This window comes from Dama dama, chromosome 12, assembly GCF_033118175.1.
Source record: "Dama dama isolate Ldn47 chromosome 12, ASM3311817v1, whole genome shotgun sequence".
Classification (NCBI taxonomy): domain Eukaryota; kingdom Metazoa; phylum Chordata; class Mammalia; order Artiodactyla; family Cervidae; genus Dama; species Dama dama.
This window is the reverse complement of record NC_083692.1, coordinates 64,371,361-64,392,836: the sequence shown is the minus strand read 5'-3', so window position 1 is coordinate 64,392,836 and position 21,476 is coordinate 64,371,361. Positions and strand designations below refer to the sequence as shown.

At 52.5% G+C, this 21,476-nt stretch overlaps 1 protein-coding gene across 2 annotated transcripts; it reads right to left on the bottom strand.

Moving 5' to 3' along the window:
- Positions 1–3,063: 3,063 nt before the first annotated feature.
- On the bottom strand, positions 3,064–21,066 carry PLA2G4F (phospholipase A2 group IVF). 2 transcript variants are annotated; one of them, XM_061157485.1, is made up of 20 exons: positions 20,887–21,066; positions 19,788–19,860; positions 19,049–19,239; positions 18,831–18,959; positions 18,363–18,403; positions 18,107–18,149; positions 17,574–17,640; positions 15,161–15,327; positions 14,961–15,065; positions 14,731–14,768; positions 14,404–14,539; positions 12,658–12,794; positions 12,210–12,432; positions 11,386–11,500; positions 11,022–11,159; positions 10,823–10,930; positions 9,649–9,843; positions 9,210–9,376; positions 8,506–8,692; positions 3,064–8,213 (listed from the first exon to the last, which is right to left on the bottom strand). In XM_061157485.1, the coding sequence occupies exons 1-20, from the start codon at positions 20,995–20,997 to the stop codon at positions 7,993–7,995; spliced, it is 2,592 nt and encodes an 863-aa protein (XP_061013468.1). In that variant the 5' UTR covers positions 20,998–21,066; the 3' UTR covers positions 3,064–7,992. The 2 variants fall into 2 exon arrangements, with proteins under 2 accessions (XP_061013468.1, XP_061013469.1); XM_061157486.1 differs by having other exon boundaries at positions 19,049–19,185.
- Positions 21,067–21,476: the final 410 nt, after the last annotated feature.

Genomic DNA, 21,476 nt, shown 5'->3' with positions numbered 1-21,476 from the left:
AGAAGAAAGTCGCCAGTTCTATGTTTCATCATTATATTCATGCACTGACACCCATTCTTAACCCATTTGTCCATCTCTTGCTTCATTACGCTCTGTGGGTAACACTCAGTCCTAGTGAATCCAACTCTTGGACCACTTGGCACCTGCACTCACTTTAACTCCGTGACCAGGAACCTCAGGTGGGTCCTTGTGTTACCCAGCAGGCCTGGTCTATGTCCCTAGTCCATTTCCTCTGCCACTCCAATAACTCAGTCATCCTTTCTCCACTATCTAGAAACCTCTAAAACCTCCAGACTCTCAGCTGATAACCTCAATTCCTATTTCACTGAGAAATAGAAGCAATTAGAAATAAATTCACCAAGTTCAAGCAACCATTTACAACTACGCCATGTCCCCAGCCTTCCCTTCTGCAGCTAGGAGCCAGTTGTCCGTCTCTGATCTAAAGCCAAACCACTGACTCGTCCACTAGGTCCCATCCTCTTTCCCCTACTCAAGGACATTGGTCTAGAAATTTTTCTTTCTCCCTCCTGCATTCTCTGCTCTTCCTCTCTTGGATCATACCCATGAATGACTACACATGCAATAATTCTTCACTCTCCAAGCAAAAACTATTTTGCGCCCCCCCCCCCCAATCACATCCCTTTAGCTACTTACCCATTTCTCTGTTCTTCTACACTGCTTAGCCCCTCAAGAGCTTTACCTACACTGTCTCCAATTTTTCTCCTCCAATTTCCTTGAACCAGTCGGGTTTCTCTCTCACTGCTCTACCAAACTGCTGTTGTCCAGGCCCCCAGTCAGCACCCATGGCTAGTCCAGTGATGAATTCTCAGTCCTCACCTCACTTGACCTCTCAACAGCATGTGACACAGGTGATGGAGCTCTTCTTGAAATGCTTTCATCCCTGGCTTCCTGGACACCACACTAACCTGGTATTTCTGCTACCGCACCAGCCTGCTCCCTCTCAGTCACCCTTGCGGCTTCTTTCCACCTTCCTGACTTCCCAAAACCTGCATCAGTTCACACAGCCAACAGGTTCTAGAAGAGTCCCGGACATGCAGCTTGCTCTCCAGCTGCTATTTCTTCCCACCTACCCCATTCCTGCAGCCTTGGGCTCTCCCAGTCTACAGTAGGGTACTTCCAGCTGCTAAAGGGTGATGTTCTCTGGGGCAGCTGGATACACCAGGACTTTAGGCTGGTACAGGCTTGGCAGCAGGTCCCTGGCCACACTGTCCCTAGTGAAAGGGGATCTTAGGTCTTGGACCCCCACGCTGCCTCTTATTCCTGGATTTCCTGGGGTCAGCCTGATCCCACAGCAAGCCTTCTCTGATGGGAAGCTGTTTGTCTAGACACAGCTCAGGACTAGATTCCCGAAGCTGGGCCTAGTCTGGGAATGAGAGACCCCTATCTGTGTCCAGATAGGGACCCCGTCACATGCAGGTCCCCTCGGGAGCTGGCACATGGGACATCAGCAGGGACCCGAGAAAGCAGACTGCATGTAGTGTCTTGCTCAGAGGAAGGCACAGGTGAAGAAAGCAGGGTGATGAGAGAGGCATCTAGGCTAATGTCCATCAGGGGCTTCCTCTGGGCATGAAACTGCAGGTACACCTGGGAACCACACGCCAGTCTTGCAAAATCAAGGAAAGGGGCCTGTGTGAAGGCTTTGTCCTCAGTGTTAATTCCAGCAGGTGACACAAGAATGCCATAGATGAGGAAGGCCAGGTGTTCCCTTAAGCCTGCACTTCCCACCCCTTCATGTTACAATACTCCTCAACAGTGATGTCATTTGCCTGGCGCAGAAGGGTAAATGGGCCGGTCTTCAGGGAGCTGAAGGAAGTGGCTAAGAGGGCTGCTAACTCCCCAGGCCCTGACAGCCACCTTGAGGACTGAGGAACTTGATGTCTCATTCAGGAACCTCAGAGAACCGCAGCCACTGGCTGGCTCACCCTGCCCTTAACTGCTGGCTGTCTCTGCTCTCCCCCTTCCACCCCTCCACCCCGGCTCCAGCTCACTCCAAGCCCAGCTCTAGCCAGAGAGGCCTGCTCCCTGGGTGGTGGCAGCAGCAACCCCACAGGGATGGGGCCTCGAATCTGCCCAGCTCAGCAAGGCAAGGACCTGGGAGGACATCAGGGCTCCACCCTTGGGTGGCTTCCACGCTGAGGGCTTTTTCTTCACCTCTTGGATGTCAGCCAGCACCACCAGGAACTTCTGCTACAGCTGATAAAACAAAGAGAAAGCACACACGTGTGTGCATTCAGGAACACATGAAGATGGACCGCCTTCTCCCGGGCCGGGAAGGAAGAAGAAGAAGAGGAAGATTCATGGAGCAAAGACAAGGGATGAGTCCTGGCAAATGTCCCCAGATGGCTAGATCCTCCCCGCAGCCTAGGGGAGGGTTGGGGCTGGGGACAGGTCACTCTGGTCAGCATCACCAGCCTTACCTCCAGCCATGTGGCAACAGCAAGTCCAGGTCTGAGCTAGGTTGCTCTGAATGTACCTGGCAGGATGTGGGGAGCAATGAGGACCGAGTAATTTAGGACCAGCCAAGAGACCACTTCTCTGCAGCGCAGAGTGATTAACACCTCTTAGAAAAGAGCAATCAGCAGTGCTGCGAGCAGACAGCCTTCCAGCTGCTGTGCTCAGCATATCACACACCTCGTCTCATTTCACCCTCACGGCGCCTTCTAAGTGGCCCGTGAGAACCTTAGTGAGGCCGGCAACTCTCAGACCAAGAGGTTCCTTACCCTTTTGTGTGTCAGAGTTGACTGGTCCTATGGAAGTGATGGACGTCATCTCAGATTGATGGTGCCTTTGGGGACTAAAAAATACCATGGAGATCAAAAAATAAACTCAGGTATTATTCATAGAATAGAACTTTATGCAACAATAACACTTAACTTTTAAATTTTTATTTATTTTTAATTGGAGGATAATTGCTTTACAATGTGCTGGTTTCTGCCATACATCGACATGAATCAGCTCTAAGTATACACATGTCCCCCTCTTCTTGAACCTCCCTCCCATCTTCTATCCCATCCCACCCCTCTAGGTTGTAACAGAGCCCTGGTTTGAGCTCCCTGCATCATGCAGCAAATTCCCACCGCCTATCTATTTTACATATGGTAATGTATACGTTTCAATGCTACTCTCTCAATTTGTCTCAGCCTTTCCTTCCCACACTGTGTCCACAAGTCTGTTCTCTATGTCAACATCTCCATTGCTTCCCTGAAAATAGAATATCTAACTTTTTATTTTTTAGGGTGTACAATTGCTGATTTAACCTCAATTTTTTCTTAAAAAAAAAACAAATTCAGAAAATTTACTGGGTAACTGAAAATTGTTAATTTTTAAAAAAATGCTGGGGAGTGATCTCAGCCTGTCCTCTGTCTTTCATCTTGAAACTGGAATTCTCCATTGTAATATTTTACATATCCCTTGCAACACCAAACCCATCAGATATAAACATAGATTAAAAAACTCATAACGTCTCTTCAAGGCTCTGCTGGTCAGTCTGTAGAACTGCATCTTTTCCACCTCCTCCCTGAGTCCCACACTGCCACCTGAAGGCCACCATTGCCATTGCATGGCCAGTGACCTGACCAAGAGCCATCACAGCTGGGAGCTTGTACATAAAACCCTCTTAGTGATGAAATGACAACCAAGAATTAGCAAATATATAAAGAAGGCAAAGCCCATGAAGGGTAGGCAACAGAGATTCTGCCCCAAGGAAACTGTTCACATAACAATCAGAAAACTTCCATCAAATGTACATATTAACACCATCTGAGGTAAGTGGTCAAGCATTTCCATGCAATGAAAACAGGTAGTTTCATAAGATCCTATTTGGGAATTTAAGCAGGGAAATGTGACAGTCAAAAATTAAACCCATCCCCCAGAAGATGGATAGAGGAGCAGACTGTCCACAGGTGGAGAACGTATTTATGAACCAAAAAATCATGCAAAGAAAAGTTCCAGAATGCCACACAAATGAAAAAATTGAGTGTATAAAAGGAAGTTTAGGGATACGGAGGATCCATTCATACATTTCAGTATCCATTTAATTGGAATCCAGAAAGAGAGAATGAAGAGGAGTAGTGTTTTGATAAAATTGGTAGAAAATTTCTTAGAGCTTCAAAAAGACATGAATCTCAAACTAGGAAAGAGCTTGCTCATATTTTCAAGTTGTAACTTTAGAAAAATCATAGTGAAACTTTTGAAAATTAAAGACAAAGAGAAAACCCTAAAAGCTAGGTAAAGATAAATTACCTACAATGGGATAAGAATGCATTTGACATCAAGCTGCCCAGCAGCAATATCCAACACAAGGAAAATAAAAATCTGAGTAAATGTAAATCTGAACCAAGAATTCTTCCCTCCTCTAGACTGTTATAAGTCAGGGCAAGAAAAGCCAAGTCTAGATATATCAGGACTCAGAAGATTTATATTCCACAGATCCTCCACTATCAGTTCAGTTCAGTTTAGTCACTCAGTCATGTCCAACTCTTTGCGACCCCATGAACTGCAGCACAACAGACCACCCTGTCCATCACCACTCCTGGAGTTTACCCAAACTCATGTCCATTGAGTTGGTGATGTCATCCAATCATCTCATCCTCTGTCATCCCATTCTCCTCCCACCTTCAATCTTTCCCAGCATCGGAGTCTTTTCAAATGAGTCAGTCCTTTGCATCAGGTGGCCAAAGGATTGGAGTTTCAGCTTCAGCATCAGTCCTTCCAATGAATATTTAGGACTGATTTCCTTTAGGATGGACTGTTTGGATCTCCTTGCTGTCCAAGGGACCCTCAAGAGTCTTCTCCAACAACACAGTTCAAAAGCATCAATTCTTCAGTGCTCAACTTTCTTTATAGTCCAACTCTCACATCCATACATGACTACTGGAAAAACCATAGCTTTGACTAGATGGACCTTTGTAGGCAAAGTAATGTCTCTGCTTTTTAATAAGCTGTCTAGGTTGGTCATAGTTTTTCTCCCAAGGAGCAAGCCTCTTTTAATTTCATGGCTGCAGTCACCATCTGCAGTGATTTTGGAGCCCAGAAAAATAAAGTCTGTCACTGTTTCCACTATCTCCCCATCTACTTCCCATGAAGTGATGGGACTAGACGCCATGATTTTAGTTTTCTGAATGTTGAGCCTTAAGCCAACTTTTTACTCTCCTCTTTCACTTTCATCAAGAGGCTCTTTTGTTCTTCTTCACTTTCTGCCATAAGGGTGGTGTCATCTGCATATCTGAGGTTATTGATATTTCTCCCAGCAATCTTTATTCTAGCTTGTGCTTCCTCCAGCCCAGCATTTCTCAAGATGTACTCTGCATATAAGTTAAATAAGCAGGGTGACAATATACAGCCTTGATGTACTCCTTTCCCGATTTGGAACCAGTCAGAACAAGACCCAGTTTCCCCCTTAGTCAGCCTCTCCCATCCAGAAGCTTCCATAAGCCTTTTATCCTTCTCCATCAAAGGGCAGACAGACTGAAAACCACAATCACAGAAAACTAGCCAATCTGATTACATGGACCACAGTCCTGTCTAACTCAGTGAAACTATGAGCCATGCCGTGTAGGGCCACCCAAGACGGACAGGTCATGATGGAGAGATCTGACAAAACGTGGTCCACTGGAGAAGGGAATGGCAAACCACTTCAGGATTCTTGCCTTGAGAACCCCACGAACAGTATGAAAAGGCAAAAGGATAGGACACTGAAAGATGAACTCCTCCACTATAGAACTATTCAATTTTGCACTCCAACAAAAAGAAAGATAAAACCAAAAGAAAGACAGGAGGTCAAAGGAGAAAGTCATAAAAGATGTGTAAACACCAGCTCATCAGATGGCCTATCTGAGGAGCAATGGTCTCTAGGGAGGGGGCAGGAGAGACTCAAGCTGCCCCACCCCACACCAGCAAAAAACAATGGCCCTTTTGAGGCCCAGCTCCCCCAGCCCTCCTGGTTCCCATCCAGCTAGAGGCTCAGATCCCAGGCCAGGCTAGGGACACACACTGGGATCTAGACTCCTTCCTCCCAGCTGGAAACCAGAACCAGGGTCTTCTTCCCAGAGTCGGGACAGATGAGGCTTTGTCACATAGGTTCCCTGATTAAAAGAGGAATAGTGACTTGGGCCATGGACAGCATGTATGTGTGATTGAGGGAGAGAGAGAGAAGGGAAGAGAGAGAGACAGATCTAGGCAGAGGCGATACCCAAAGTGAGCACTCCTGGCAGCAGGGGAGTGTTGAATGAGCAGTGAGTACACTAAGTCCCCAGCGTACAAACCAGTTCCATTCCGAGAACATGTTTGTAAGTCCAATTTGTACACTAAATCCAACAGAGTTAGCCTAAGATATCCATCTATCACAATTGGCTATATAGTACTGTACTATAATAGGTTTATAATATTTTTCACACAAATAATACATAAAAAACATAAAAAATAAATGAAACCTTTTTAATCTTACAATACAGTACCTTAAATAGTACATGACAAAAGCTGGCATACAGAGGTGGGCATTGAGTGAACAGGCAAAAAGAGTTACTGACTGGATGAGGAAAAGGAGGTGGGAGATGCTTGAGGGATGGTCAGCACTAGGAGATGGAAGGCAAGCCGCAGTTTCACTAGGGCCTGATGCTGATGGAATGCACATTTGTATCTTTGAAAGTTCACAACTTGAAAGTTCAAGTGTCAGGGACTTACTATATGGCAGCTGGACCATGGAAGGGCCCCAGGCAGTTCAGCGTTGGGTGGGGCAGCGGGAGGAGAAAGAGGCTACAGAGGCCCTGGCCAGAGGGAGAGGGCCTGAAGACCCCCACACCAAGCCCAGTCATTGCGGATCTCCTCTTCACAGACCGGAAATCTGCCAATGCTGGAGAGGCTTCAGATGTTTGGAGGGTCCCTTGTGGGTCAGAAGAAATGATAAGCAGAGGAAGAGGGAAGTAGATGGCCCAGATGGCAGGACACACCTGTGAAAAAGGCGGGAACCCAGGCTCTGAGTTCCCAGCTAGGCTCTCTCTACCCCTGCCCATCCCTGGCAGCTGACAGGCGCTCAAAGGCCAGCGCCACTGGGAACACACACACACATGCAGATTCATGTTTGCTCTGCGCCAATAAATGGATATGCCCTCTAGACATACTCATTTAACTTCTGGGAATGGTGAGGCTATTTGCTCAAGGTAGCAGAAGTACACCTGATAAGAGGATGTGACCCAAGTTTAAAGAACAAAGATGGGTAATTAGCATGGGGAACCTCCAGCTGGAGCCCAGCCAGGAGGGGAGATCATCCCACAGCCTTCAGGAGGCTGAGCACAGAAGGGTGGGGAGCCATGAGGCAGGCAGGGGAGGCCAGAGGTGAAGAGGAATTAACAGGCGGGACCTTGGGGTTAGTGACCCAGATGGGCAACCGATGTAGTCCCCCTTTATCCTGGATGCCTTTAGCATGCAGATGCAGTGGGGAGTGGAGGGATGGTCAGGGCTGGGGCTGTTTGCAGGAAGTGTGGATTGGATGGACGCATCTTTGCTTCTGGTATCAGCTCAGGGCAGTAGCCTGCACTCAGCTCTCACAGCGCCCCTTCTGTTGAGGGTCTGACGACCTGGTCCCTCTGAAGTCCTTCTGTGTTTGGCGTGGGCCCTGGGCCATGACGGTCGCCTGAGTCCCTCCACACACTCCAGTGTCAGATGAGAACTGCTCATGTCTGCCACATACCCCTTCCCCAACACACTACCTCCTCCCAGAAACAGGGGAAAGGGGACCCAAGTCCACACACCCCCAGAGACACACAACCTCCTCTGGAAACACAGGGGAGAAGGAACCCCAAAAAGTCCAGGCTGCACCCTGGAGGAATATCCCCAGGGCCTGGGGACCTCAGTGCAGGTTCCAAAGAAATGAGAAGCAGAAGCCCTGCAGGGTCCGCTGCCCCTCCCCCTACCCAGCTCTGGTCTGGAGCCCAGGATCCCTCCTCTGTCCCAGTCCCCCAACTCCAGCCTGGGTCAGCCTCCAGTCCTGTCCCCAGTCTGTCGCCGGTCGAGAGCCAGCTGGAGGGCCTTGCGCACAGTCTCCACATTGTTCAGGACGTTGTATCGACTCAGGGCCACCAGCTGCTCAAACTCTTGGGGCTCGTAGGTGAAGTTCATCATGCCATAGGGAGTGTCTGGCCCGTTGATGACAAAGTCCCCACCAGCCTTCTCCTCAGCCGTTTTTCGCTCCACACCTGTGATGGGACATGGAGAGAGGCTGGGCTAGGGTACTCTGTGGCTAGGAGTTGCCAATTCAAAAGCCCACCTCCCCAGGACATCCAGCTGGTTCCATGGGTTCTGCTTGGGCCCCCATCTCAGCTCTCTCCCCCTCCAGGAGGAGCCGGGCCAATGTGCATGCTGAGTCCCGGAAGGAGAGGCCGGCTGGGGCCTCCAAGAGGAAGGCTTTCATACATCATCCTGGGGACAGCACCCTCCTCACCAGCCCAGGGCTCTGTGGACCAGACCCAGACCCCAGGCTCCCCTCACCTGGGGCCAGGTGTGTGCGGAAGGTACGGTTGACCAGGGGGAAGTGCAGTATGATGGGTGAGCTTGGGTCCTCAGCCTTGGCAAAGAGGTAGCACTCGTGGGGTTCCTTCATGTCCTCCGGGGACACCTCAATCCTGGGGAAGGAGATGCCTCGGTCCAGGCAGTACTTCTCTGTCATCTGTAAGACCTGAGTAGGGATGCTGACTTGTGCACTTCTGACCCTACCTGAGGCTCCCTGGACTCACACAGGCCCAGGCTTCTACGCCAGCTCTGCCTCCCACCAGCCAAGTGACTTCAGGCAACACAAACAGATCCCACCTCCAAAACCCCACATGGCTGGAGGGAGCCGCTGACTGAGACCCCCTGGGGGGGCCCTGCTGGCTCTGTGGTTACCACTGTAACCAAGGGACAGCAGACCTAGACTTAGGCCCAGACAGGAGCAAGGAATCCACCAGAAACAGCACAGTCCAGAACAGCAGTCTTCTCTTCGCCCAGATAAAGGTTCCTGAGGACTCTCTTTGGCCTCCTCTCCTGACTCCCACTCTCCCCCATCACCTTCCAGATGGGGAGACCAGAACTCCTAACAGTGTTCACAAGGTGCTCACCCACAGCTCAGAACCCAGGCCCTCCTCAATGGGTGATTCCTCAATGCCCAGCCAGGCTGCTGTAGCAAAGACCTATCCCCCACCTGCCCTGCACCTTACCTCAAAAGGGGCATGCAGGGAATAGTCGAAGGACAGAATGAGGTCCACAGCTCTTTGTGGCTGCAGGCTCAGCGGGAATGGGGAGTTGATGGCAAAGCCTCCGTCCACCAGGTTTAGACAGTCCCGCATGGGAGTGAGCTCGTTGGGGAAGGCGTCTGGATGCAAATCTGCACAAAGACAAATGCTTGTGCTTTGCAGCACCCCTCTTCTCTTCGCCCCTCTCTGTCGAGAGCTCTCCTCCTGTCTCTGACAGCCACAGGGTCTCCCATCTCAGCTCCCAGCCCTGCCTCTCAGCACAGTCATCACAGTTCTTCCCCCGCCGGCCTCCCAGGGCAGCCGGAGCTCCACCCCAACTCCCATCATGGTCAAAAGGCAGAACTGGCCTCAGTGAGCCACAGGCACAGGCAGTAGGTGGGACCCTGCCCAGAGCAGCACCCACCTTTCCAGGCCACAAATTCCCTGCCAGACACATAGTCCTCGTGCAGGAGGAGGCCCCGGGTGAAGTTGGAGTTCTCAGCTGAGGTCAGCCGGGAGGTGCATATGTCCTGTACAACCTGATAGAAGGGTCCCTGAGGGGTGAACAGCCTGGTTCTCAGGCGCGCTGCATCGTGAAGCTGGAGCTCTTGGCAGTCATCTAGGTGGAGGTGGGAGGGTGAAATTCAGTGAGAAGTGGTGCCCTCCTTTGCCCAGTGGTCCTTATGCTTCATAGAAGCCCACTTCATCTCCCCATACCCCTCCTCTTCCCCAACCCCAACTCCCAGGCCTCTGACCACTGCTTCCCAAACTTAAATGACTTTCTTTCATGGTCCCCATATTTTGAAAGTTGCCTATGACATAGCATGTATTAAATACCACCTACCCTTAAAGCTTCATAGGCAACTTCCAGTTAGAATTTCACCCATTAAACACCTGCTGAGCAATTATCACGTGTCATGCTGGCCACTGTGCTGGGCACGGGATTGCAGAGGTGGACAGGCCCGGCCCTGGCCCTCCAAGGCTCACAGCATACCAGGGGAGAGTCACATAAAGAGGTCATAATGATGACAATGCCCTAGGGTCAGGACCACATGGGATGTGCATACAGTTCTACTGGAATTTGGCGGTCAGACCCTCGATCAACCTGGGGGGATGGAGTGGAACAGAGATGCCTCCTGACAAAATGATGTCTGAGCTGAACTTTTAGAACAGGGCAAAAGTTACCCAGGGAAGAAAGGTGGGGAAGGTATTCTACGTAGCAGGAAGCTCATGGGCCATTTAAGGAGTGGGCTGAAGGGGAGCCCTGAGGTGGGTGGGCAGAGGATCAGCCAGCTGCCCAGTAGCCCCAAATTGATCTAATTGAAGCTCAAATGGAGAATTAAAGGCATAGGCTTATCACAGAGCACTCACAGCTCCCACTCCATTTTCTGACATGGGTCCCCCATCCTCCAGCCTCTTTGTAGACCTCTGGGCATCCAGAGACCCTAAGCCAGAAGATATCTTCTCAGTACATCTCTGAACCGAATGGGACATCCAAGTCCTTTGCCCTCATTCCTTAGGCCTCTGCCAGGGTCCTATTGCTGGGAAGAGGTATTGGGGGCTGGGGGTGGGCTTGGTTGGGGGATCTCTGCTCTCACCTGTGATTTTCACACTGTCTCTGCACCAGTCTAGGAAGCTGAGGCCCCGGCCAGCGGTCTTCAGGAAGATCTCATCCAGGCTGGCTGCAAAGGCGCTGCCCCACATACCTAGGGAAAAAGGCAAGGCCTCAGGCCTTCACAACCCCTCCACCCACTTCACGGAGCCTGCCCTGTCCCCAGCCCTCCCACCTAGACGTACCCTGCAGGTAGCAGATCCGGGACTCGGGCCGGAGCTGCAGCAGTCGCCCCATGAAGAAGTCTGAGCCAAAGAGCTCGGTGGGAACATACGCGCCGTACTTGGGGAAGCCGACCTCATGGGGGGTGAACTCGCACCACTCTGGAAGCCAAAGTGAAGGGAATGTCGCCGGCTTCTGACCAGGAGCCCATGGTTCCCCACCCACCACCCTTGTGCCTGAGCAGGAATCTTTGTCTTGTCCAGAGCAGGATGCAGCAGGTCCGCTGTGCTGCTCCAAGGCGCCCACCTGTACCCTGAAAACCCTGGCCTCTTACACCCGCCCCCACCATTGCCTCTACCTGCTCCCTAGGTCCCCACACCCTGGCACCTGCAAAGTCCTCCCCACTGACGTTGCTGCGGACGTTGACGCTGGCGTAGATGGGGTAAGGGTTCTGGCCCTGGCTGACTGCCTCCTTCTGGTCAGACAGCTTGGCAGGATTTTCCTGGTCAGGAAAGAAGGGAGACCACTTGGCCTTCTGGGAGTTCCCTTCCCACAGCCCCGTGCCACCCTGCGTGGTGTGGTGTTTCCCCAAGACTTCGGTTGCTAAGGGCTGCAATCTAGAGACAGCTCTGGAGAGGACAGGCTTTGGGCTGCAGCAGAGCAGAGGCCACTGTGGGCTTTGTGCAGCCCCAGGGCCTTTGGGAACACCCTCTCCCTTTCTTCCCATTCAAGAAAGCATATCAGAACCCAAGAGAGTCAAGTGACATTTTTAAAGGAATAACTGAAAATCCAATCTACTTTCTTTTAAAAAGTAAATCACTAGAAAACATGTATTCTTTTCTTAGAAATAATATCACTTTCACAACTAACAGCCACACAGGGTCCCCAGGGTCCTAGGAACTTCACTTAGCTCTCATCTCATTTCCTAATGCCTGCTGGGTCTGCAGTTCCCGGAGAAGACACCAGGTGAAGTGCATCATGCCTGTTTGGCCAGTGGGCTGGAGTGGTATTCTTCCTCAAGAGCAGGTTGGAATACTTTGGTGCACTTTCAAAGCAGACCCGAACTAGGGCTTGACAACTCACCAACCACAACCAGCATCTCTGGCAGTGAGGCCTAAGCACTAAGGTTTTGGAAAGCTTTAGTGGAACTAAGTGCTGACGGGGTAAGGTGGACTGGAGCCACATTCATTCATTACCGACTCATCTCTTACCTCCTGGTACAGGAAATATTCAACGAGAAGGCCCCAGAGGTCAACGAGGGAACTACTGTGGCCGCTGCTTTCCCGGATCCCCAGTTCCTGGGCGTAGTACTGCAGACGCTCCGTGGACATTGCCCCCATCTTACTGCTGCACACTCGAGCCTGGGCACGCTCAATAGGGCCCTGCAAGGCCACCTGGGACCAGGCTGGGTCCTTGTAGAGTGTGGAGATGCACCTGGGTATGGAGGGAATTAGGGACAGGGAGGCACAGCAAGAGGATAGAGAGATGCAGGTGTCTGTGAGTCACCCCTCCTCCCCCATCCGTTGCTCTGACCTGCACCACCTACTCAGAGGGCCCTGTGGACTCTGTCCCTTCCTGGCCCTCCTCACCAGATCACCAGTTCACACCCCTGCCCCTTCAGAGCTCTCCTTTATTTTGTCCTGCCCCTACCTCACTTACCAGGTGGACCCAGAGACGCCGCTCAGGTAGGTCACAGTGTCCAAGAGGCCGAGCTCCTGTAGCCCAGCCAGGCTGCCATACAAAGAAGACATGGCTCGGGTTCCACCTCCGGAGCCCAGCACGGCTACCACCGGCACCTGGGCACAATGATAGTCATGATACCTTCTACTCCCACTGTTGCTCATCTGCTGTTTCTCAGCCTATCAGACACTGGTCTAAGAGTCTTGTGTTATCTCACAGAATCTTCAAAGCAACCCAATGGCATCCCCACTTTACAGATGAGGAAACTTAGGTTCAGGGTGTTTAGATACTGTGTCCACACTCATACCAATAATAAGTACTAGGCTCTCAAACTGATGCAGCAGAGCCTCAGAGATGGCTCTTAACATTATACCAGGAAAGTATGTACCTGGGAGGTATATTGGATTTGCTCAAAACAGTGAAATCCAGGTTTCTCAACCTTGGCACTGTTGGTGATTTGGGACCAGATCATTCTTTGTTGTAAGGAACTTATTCTGTGTGTTATAGGACGTTGAGCAACATTTCTGGCCATTACCCAACAGACACCAGTAGCATCCCCCTCCCCTCCCCCAGTGGTGGTGACAAATGTCCCCTAGATGGGTGGGGCATGAAGTTACCCCCAGCTGAGAACAAGAAGTGAAGTGACAAAGGCCAGCATGCAGCTTGGACCTGCCCCAGACACAAGAGGTGCCCAGATGTCTTTTTAGGATCAGAGGAGCCAGGTGGGATCAGACTAGAAACATTTTGGCTCCTCAAATTTTCCAGGAAGGTCTGCTTCATTCCACCCCAGGCTTCTGGTTCCTTTCCCTGTTTTTCCTTTCTTCTCCTGTCTTGAAAAAAATGCTCTGTGGCCACATCTCAACAAGGTCACTGTGCCTTCAGAGGGCTAGAGAAGGCAGAGTGCCTGTTAGCAGGCCTGTGCCCTTTCTACCCTCTGCCCACAGAAAGGAGACCAGGCGCAAGGCAGGCATTACCAAACCAGAAGTCTAGGCTGGCTCAGCTGGTCAGCACCAGGCACAGGAGGAAGCCACTGCTTGTTCCTGATTTACCCCAGGTCTCCCCCTCAGCACTGCCTTTCCCCCTGCCTCCCAGACACAGGCTCCCATGGAGCCTCCACTTCCAAATCTCTTTGTCTACTCTTAAAGACTGCATTGCGTCCTTGCCCCTGCAGCCTCCTGCGGACATGGGCGGGAGGGCCAATAAGGAGGTAATATAGATTATGTGAGGTGATAAGGGTGGGACCTTCATCCCATAGGACTGGTGTCCTTGTAAGAAGAGGAAGGGAGAGAGACTCCCCCAAACATTTGCACATGCACAGGGGAAAGGCCATGTGAGGGCCCAGCCAGAAGGTGGCCGTCTACAGTCAGCAAGAGCAGCCTCATCAGATGTTAACCCTGATGGCTCCTTGATCTGGAACTTCCAGCCTCCAGGATAGATAATAAATGTCCATTTTTTGAGCCACCAGTCTGGGGTGTTCTGTTATAGCAGCTGGAGCAGACTAAGAGAGCTCCCTCAGCTGAGGCTGCTCAGCCTGCATTATGTATGGGGTCCTGACTGTCCCGAGCATGCCCGTCAGCTCAGGCAAACAGGCTGGCTGCCTTCCTCCACTGGTGCCCACGCTTCCTCAACACTTCCTGTCACCTCCTAGCCACACAGTCAGTCCTCTCAAGGAAGAAGTTGGATTTGGTCCCAGCCACTCTGGGGCCCAGCTCATCCATTCCATACCTGGCTACTGTCGGGAGCCTGGCTCAACCCCAAAGCTTGCTGAAGGGCCTTGGACACGAGCCGCTTCCTCTTCTCCAGAAACTCCTTCTCCCCATCACAGAGGTCGAAGCCAAGACGCAGGTCAAGGTCCCCAGAGCTGCCTCAGATGAGGTTGGGGGTGGGGTACTGGGTGACGGTTCACTGGAGGAGAGCCTCCAGCCAAACCCATTTTCACAGGAGCAGACAGATGCACACTCCAGGGGACCCCTCAGGAAGACCCCATGGGAACCAGACACCCCCAGCCTCCAGCTGAGCTGAGTCAGCAGAACAGCACCCCCAATGCCTCACCTCATCTCTGCCTTCACACTCATGGCCACCTCCTGGCCCTGGAAGAGACAATAGCCCATCACCAGAGCACCGAGTGGGACTCACAGCACTGGTTGCTCTGGTGACTCTGGCCCGGATGTGGACATTGTGACTGAGCTCCAGGCTGGCCTTATCTTGACCTCCTCCCCCTGACCCTTTTTGGTGGTGACAGAGCAGGCAGGGATCCCTCAGGCACCTGGACAGGGCCTTACCTCCCCCAGGGCCACGACACACTGCTGCTCCTGGCCTAGGGCCAGAGAGGAGAGCAGGATGCCAGGCTTGCTGGTCTGGGCCTCCTCCTTGGCCCTCGGGTCGCCCTGTGGAGAAGAAAACACTCAGAGGAGAGGGAAAGGGGCCTTGTCCAGACTGGACTGATTCTGTCATTTGCTCCTTCCCAGGCCACGTCACTCACCTGGACCATGAGCTTCTCTCCTGGGTCCACCTCCAGCCTGGAGCTGAGTACTGGGTTCACATGGAAGGTGAACGTGGCTGGGACGCCCGTCTCCATGGGAGGCTGCAAGGGCAAGAGCTGGGGCTTCTCGTAGGCTCCAGGCACTGCCAGCTGAATCTGCCTAGGGCCTGAGAGCAGAGCGCCCAGGTGAGTGCTGGGTGAGGGGGTGAGCGTGGGGTGTGTGTGGCTCATGATGGTGGCACCCCAGCTGCAACTCCCCTTTTCTTCCCCTTGGAAATGTCAGCTCGTCACCCTGCTCACTCTCTGACACCGTGTTCCACAGGCAAGGTATCACGAAAGACACTCAGGGTCCTATAACCTGTCCTGGTCAGAACTGGGAGCTGTTATTGAGCAAAGAGCTCCTGCTCAGGGCTTATGGGGCTGATGATTTTGAGTTTATTGTATTAAGTATATAACACAAGTGCATGCTAAGTTACTTCAGTCGTGTCCGACTCTTTTGCAACCTCATGGACTGTAGCCCACCAGACTCCTCTCTCCATGGATTTCTCCAGGAAAGGATACTGGAGTGGGTTGCCAATTCCTTCTCCAAGGAATCTTCCTGACTCAGGGATTGATCCCAGGTCTCTACGTGTCCTGCATTGGCAGGTGACTTCCTTACCACTAGTGCCACCTCGGAAGCCTGGTATAAAACATATATTTTTTAATATATATATAGGATCATATTATAATGCTGCTGCTGCTGCCAAGTCGCTTCAGTCATGTCCGACTCTGTGCGACCCCATAGACAGCAGCCCACCAGGCTCCACCGTCCCTGGGATTCTCCAGGCAAGAGTACTGGAGTGGGTTGCTATTGCCTTCTCCGTATATTATAATGATCCTATATTAATTATTATATTAATTACCAGTTTTCAACAGGTACTTCCCCTCTGGTGCCCTATTCAAGCCCTGTGCTGACTGCCTTGGGGCAGGTTTGTGGCCAGAGAGAAAGCAAGTAAGCTGCACATTGTTTCTGAAGCATAAGACCTTGTGAGAACAGAGAGGGTTTGCAGGGGAGGTCGAAGGAGGACGTGGATTCGTGGCACAGAGAGGACAGGCTTGGGGAATTGGAGGAGAGCTGGCCCTGCCTGGGTGAGTCCAGCCTGGGAGGAGGCAGGAAGAGGCCTGGGGCCCAGGAGCAGCAGGGCCTGCCCTTGACTCTGCAGCTTTCTGGACAGCAAGCAAGACCCCAGACAGAAAGAGCTACAAATGACACCCACAAAGAGGGGACCAGACAGACCCACAAAAGAGCCCCAGATCCCAAACACTCAGAAGCAGAGGTCCAAATGGAATCCCTTTCCCTATATGCCTTCTTTGGCACCAAATGAGACCTGGAACTTGACATGAGCAGGGGTGGAAGGAAATTTAAAAATAAGTGATACTTCTACTTACACCACAGTTTTCAGGCTGAGACTAATATGGACTATTCATAGAAAGAAACAATAAAAGCTGTGGTGGGGGGAGCAAACAGGTCTGGGTGTCACAGACCTGGGCCTGGATCTGCTCCGTCACTTATTGATTGTGTGACTTTAAGCAAACTTCTTCTTTGAGCCTCTGTCTCATGAATTAAAAGAGAGTAACGACTGTACCTATTTTACGAGGTTGTTCTGAGGGTTCAAAAATAAAACACTATAAAATGCTTAGCCCAGTGCCTGACTCATAGAAAGTGCCTGATGTTACCTGGGTAGCACTTGGCCCGGAGGCCCAGACTCCCAGCATCAGAGTGACCTTAGCTGCCACACAGCCTCCACTCCCCTCCCACACCTGGGCCCCCTCCTGAGTGCCTGCCTTCCGCAACAGACCGCAATGGCCCCAGTTCTTCACTTCTGGAGGTCTCTTTGTCACATGACCTCAATTCCTTCCACTAAAGAAGCCGCTGTATTCCTCACCCTCCAACTTAGAGTCAGCCTTGTGCTTGTTTTGGCTAACAAAATGTTAGTGAGTGGCGGTGATGTAACCAAAGACTCGAAAAGCTCTTGCTCATCTGGACTTGCTCTCTTACACCTCTGCAGATGTCTTCAACATATGCCCGGGCTTGTCCGCTGGTCACAGCAGGTAGACGAGGGACATGGGAGCCAAGCCAGGTCACCCCACCAAGCCCAGCCTAGATCAGCCCTGCCCCAGCTGACCTCCAGATGTGTCTGCCACTGACAGTGGGTATTTTTTGTACATCAGTAGTCGAACTGACACAGCCACTGTGCTAGAATACTTCCAGAGACAGAAATTCACTACTTTCAGAGGCAATCCATTTCATCCTCGGTCAGCTTTAAGCAATGAAAAATTAAGAATTTTCTGCCTAAGACCCATCTTCTTGAAACCAGCAGCCTCCAACCCCCCAGGAGAGAAGGCAAGACCCCAGGCCCCTGGCCAGACTCACCGTGCTCTAGACATGGGGCTGTCCCATCGCCCCCGAGGGTGCCCTGGATTCTCAAACATGGCTGAACCTGAGGAAAGCAGAGGGCTGTGGGAGCCAGGGCATCCTTGGGGCCCTGAACAGGGCCTGAACCAGGAGAGAGGGAGGGAGGGCTCTCTGGGGAAAGGTTGAGCTGACATCCTTCCCAGGGCCTGTGCCTTTATGAGCAAGAGTTTTCTGTCATAGACCCCTCCCAGACTCAGAGGCAGTGTCCCCTGGAAGGAAAGGGGAAGGAGAGGAGGGGCCCTGGCCAGTGGCTCCTTGGCAGTCTCAGAACCCAGGGGCCTGAGTGAGCAGAGTGCTGTGCCCAGGAGGGAAGGCTGGCTTCTGGGCTATTCCCTCAGGTGGAGGCAAGGTGCCCCCTTGTCCTTGGAGATGCATCCCCCACATGTCTCCCCTTGAGTGCCCTTCAGGCAAGTGGGCGTGATGGGCTCAGTCTGGACTCCTCAAAGCCCCCCCAAGCCCTGAAGATCCCCCAACTGGTCTCCCCTACTCACCACCAGGACCCCATTACTGATGACTTCAGACGCGGGCACCTGGCTGCAAGGGACACATGAATCCCTCAAGATGGCTGTTATTATAATAATGTAACCAAAGCAGTTGAAGAACTTGGGAAGCAGGGCAGGTTTGGGGTTAGAGTGAGTGTCAGGATCAGGACCTCCCCTCTCAGACCAGGTTAGTGCAGGACCTAGTGATTGGGAGCTGGTAGGATCTCAGCATAAATGGGAGGGTACGGGCTCCACTGGAACTCACCTCTTCTCCAAAACAAATTCCACCTGCAGCTCGCGTGAATCCTACATGGAGGGAGCAAGGGAGCACCAGTTTTCGAAGTACTCCCACAGTTTCAGGACCTTCCCTCCACCCCCAATCCTACTCAGCTCCAGGGACTAGAAGGGAGACCACTGTCGTGGCTGCTCATGGGCCCGGGATGGGGTAGCGGCATCGCCACCAGGAGCTCCATCCATTCAAGGCTGTGGGCAGGTATGTTCTAGACACTGAGGATTAATGACTGACAGAGACACAGAGCCCGTGCCCTCAAGGAGCCCACGTGTTGGCTTCACTCAGGGAAGGCGTGTTTGCAGGAAAGCTTTGTGGGACCAGGGCTGCAGGATGGAGGACATTTGTCCTGGAGGTCTGGCCCATGCTGACCGGGAGACCCCTGTGCCCACTGCCTCGTCTCCTCAGGCTGAGCCCACTGCAGGCGCAGGTGGGGCAGCTCACCTGCTGGCTGAGGGGGAAGGTGTGTCTGTGTGGTTGGCCTGGCTTGAGGCTCCTCAGATCAAAGAGCAGCAGGGAGAGCTGGTCATTCTCCAGGATGTCCTTGTCATAGAGGGTGAGCTCCAGGACATTCTGGGGACAGTGTCGAAAGGGGGGACCTGAGAAGGGGCAGGAGGCAAGCATCTGGGAAGAGACCTCCCCCTCCGCAGTCCAGCCCCCACCTTCACGGCACCATGGATCCGGTAGTGGAAGGTCTCGTTCCACTCGGGGTCCCTGCAGTTGGCCACCACCCTGGTCCGGGCGGGGCTGGGGGATGCTGAGGGCAGCCACAGTTGCACATAGCAGTCAGCTTTGGACACTGTAGGTAGGATGGACAGGTCCTCAGCCTCTAGCTTATGACTGGAAAGGTTGCCTGGAAGAAGTTGGGGCTGGGTGGGAAGGGCAGAGAGGGGAGGGGAGGCTGCCCACGGAGCAGGCTGGGGTAGGGAGATGGGGAGAGCCCATGTCTTCGACTTTGAGTCCATCTCCACCAGGGAGACTCCTCCCATTGAAAAGGATGGAAATTCTGTGGTGACCAGTTGAAGAGATTATGTGACAGCACAGCCCATGAGGTAATTCCCAGAAACAGCCTGATCCAGAGAACGAGCTCTAAGCTCCCGCCCAGTGTGAGCCTTGCAATGGAAACCCCTAGAGATCAGACAGTGACTTCTGGCAGCGGCAGGCCTCATGCACTCACCCAGGCTGGCACTGCTCCATGCGCCAGACTCAGGAAGGAGTCAGTGGTCTGCATATTCCCCTCCCCTCCAGCTCCTGCCTGCCTGGCCCTTGGGCTCCCTCACCAGACAGACCTCCATCCACTAGACTCTAAATACACATGTGCACTTCTGACCAGCCCCTGTTGAGCTCTGGGGAGGCCCCAGGGAGAGGAAGGGAGAAAGCGTGGCATTAGGGGAGACTCACGCAGGTCTGTGCCCTGGATATTTTTGGCTCTCAGCACCTTCACCTGGAGGTCATAGTAGGGGTGGGTCTCCCGCTGAAAGGACAGAAAGACTCGGTTCCAGTAAGCCAGCTGTGGGGCCTGACCTCCCTGCCGTGGGGCCCACCTCGGGTTTCCCTCGTCCCATCACAGAGCGTCAGGCAGCCTGGCCCAGGGTCACTGATGTCCCTGCGCCAGGAACCCAGGAGGCCTTGGCAGGTGAAGCACTGGGAGGTGAGCACATTGGTGATGAATGTGACCTTGAAATCAGTCGGGCCAGGATCAAATCAAAGCTGCACCGTGGACTAGCTAAATGACCTTGGGCAAGTAACTTCATTTCCCTGTGCTTTAGTTTCCCTGTCTCTAAGGTGGGTGTTAAGATGATAATCTCACAGGGTTATAGTGAGTCTTAAATGAGAAATCATACAAAGTGCCCAGCATAAGTACTTAATACATTAACTAATTATGTTTAGTAATTATGTTTATTGTGCACCACAAACGTGCAGCTCTCCTGACTATAGTACCGCTGCTATAGCTGAACAGCTGAAGTGAAACCTCAAGTAAGCTGTTTAGGAGATTATCAAAAGAGAAAACTGTGATGAGCTGCACCCACCAGCTCCTGACAAAGGCTAAAAGATGGCCCAAGACGGGGCAGGCAGGTGAAGGGAAACCTAGAGTCATGCAGCTGGTACTGGTCTGGCAAGTCGCTAAGGAGACGGCAGCTTGGGCTCAGGAGAGCAGACTGCAGCCTCCCAGGGGTGCGACTGTCTCCTCCAGACCCCAGCGAGCCCCTCACTCTCACCACCCCCTCAACCACCAACCCCCCAACTCTACCGCTAGGCTAACCCAACCAGCTGCAAGTGTCACACACCACCTCGCCCTCCACTTCCTAACTGGGTGGGATTATTTTTAAGATTATTGTTTGGCCAGATTCTCTAAACTCTGCCAAGTAATCTGGAGTGAATTGGTCCTGGCCCAGATCCAAATGCATTCCCAGGGTTGGCCCCAGTCTCCACAGCAGACTGGGCTCCCGCTCCCAGAACTTCTCCTGTCCACACCCCCGGGGAAGATCAGGTACTTTACCCGCCACTGCCTCCACTGAGGTCCCCTCTTCTCTCGCTTCTGTAGCTGCACCACACCCAGGAGGGGCAGCCCCCTGCTTGCCAGCCACCTGGGCCAGAGCGCCCAGAGCATGGCCAGGCAGCCCAATTCCTGGCAGGAAACCCTGCCTGCACTCTGGCCACACTGACTGCTGGCTCAGGTCTGACAGGTAACTGGGGTGGGGAGGGTGGAGCTGGCCGCTCCACTGAGCACTCTCAACTGGGGCTGGAGGTGGGGTTTGACATGCTCCAGGAAGTGCCTGGAGCCCAGTTTCCTCTGTCAGGAGGGACTTCAGACCCTTTCCAAGAGGATGCAGAATGGGCACTCTGGTTCCCAGTCCCAGCCCCTGGTTTTCAGTGGGCTGCTTATGGAAAATAGATGCCTGAGGCCTAGCCACAGATTATTTGATTTAGTGGGTATGGATAGAACCCAGGTGTTTGTATTTCCAACAAGCTTTTGAGATGATGCCAACACATGTGGTCCAGGGAAGAGCAGCCAGAAAGTGTTGTATTAGGGGCCTAGTCTCCCCCAAACTACCAGAAAATCCTAAAACCAACACCTTTCAAGTCCCA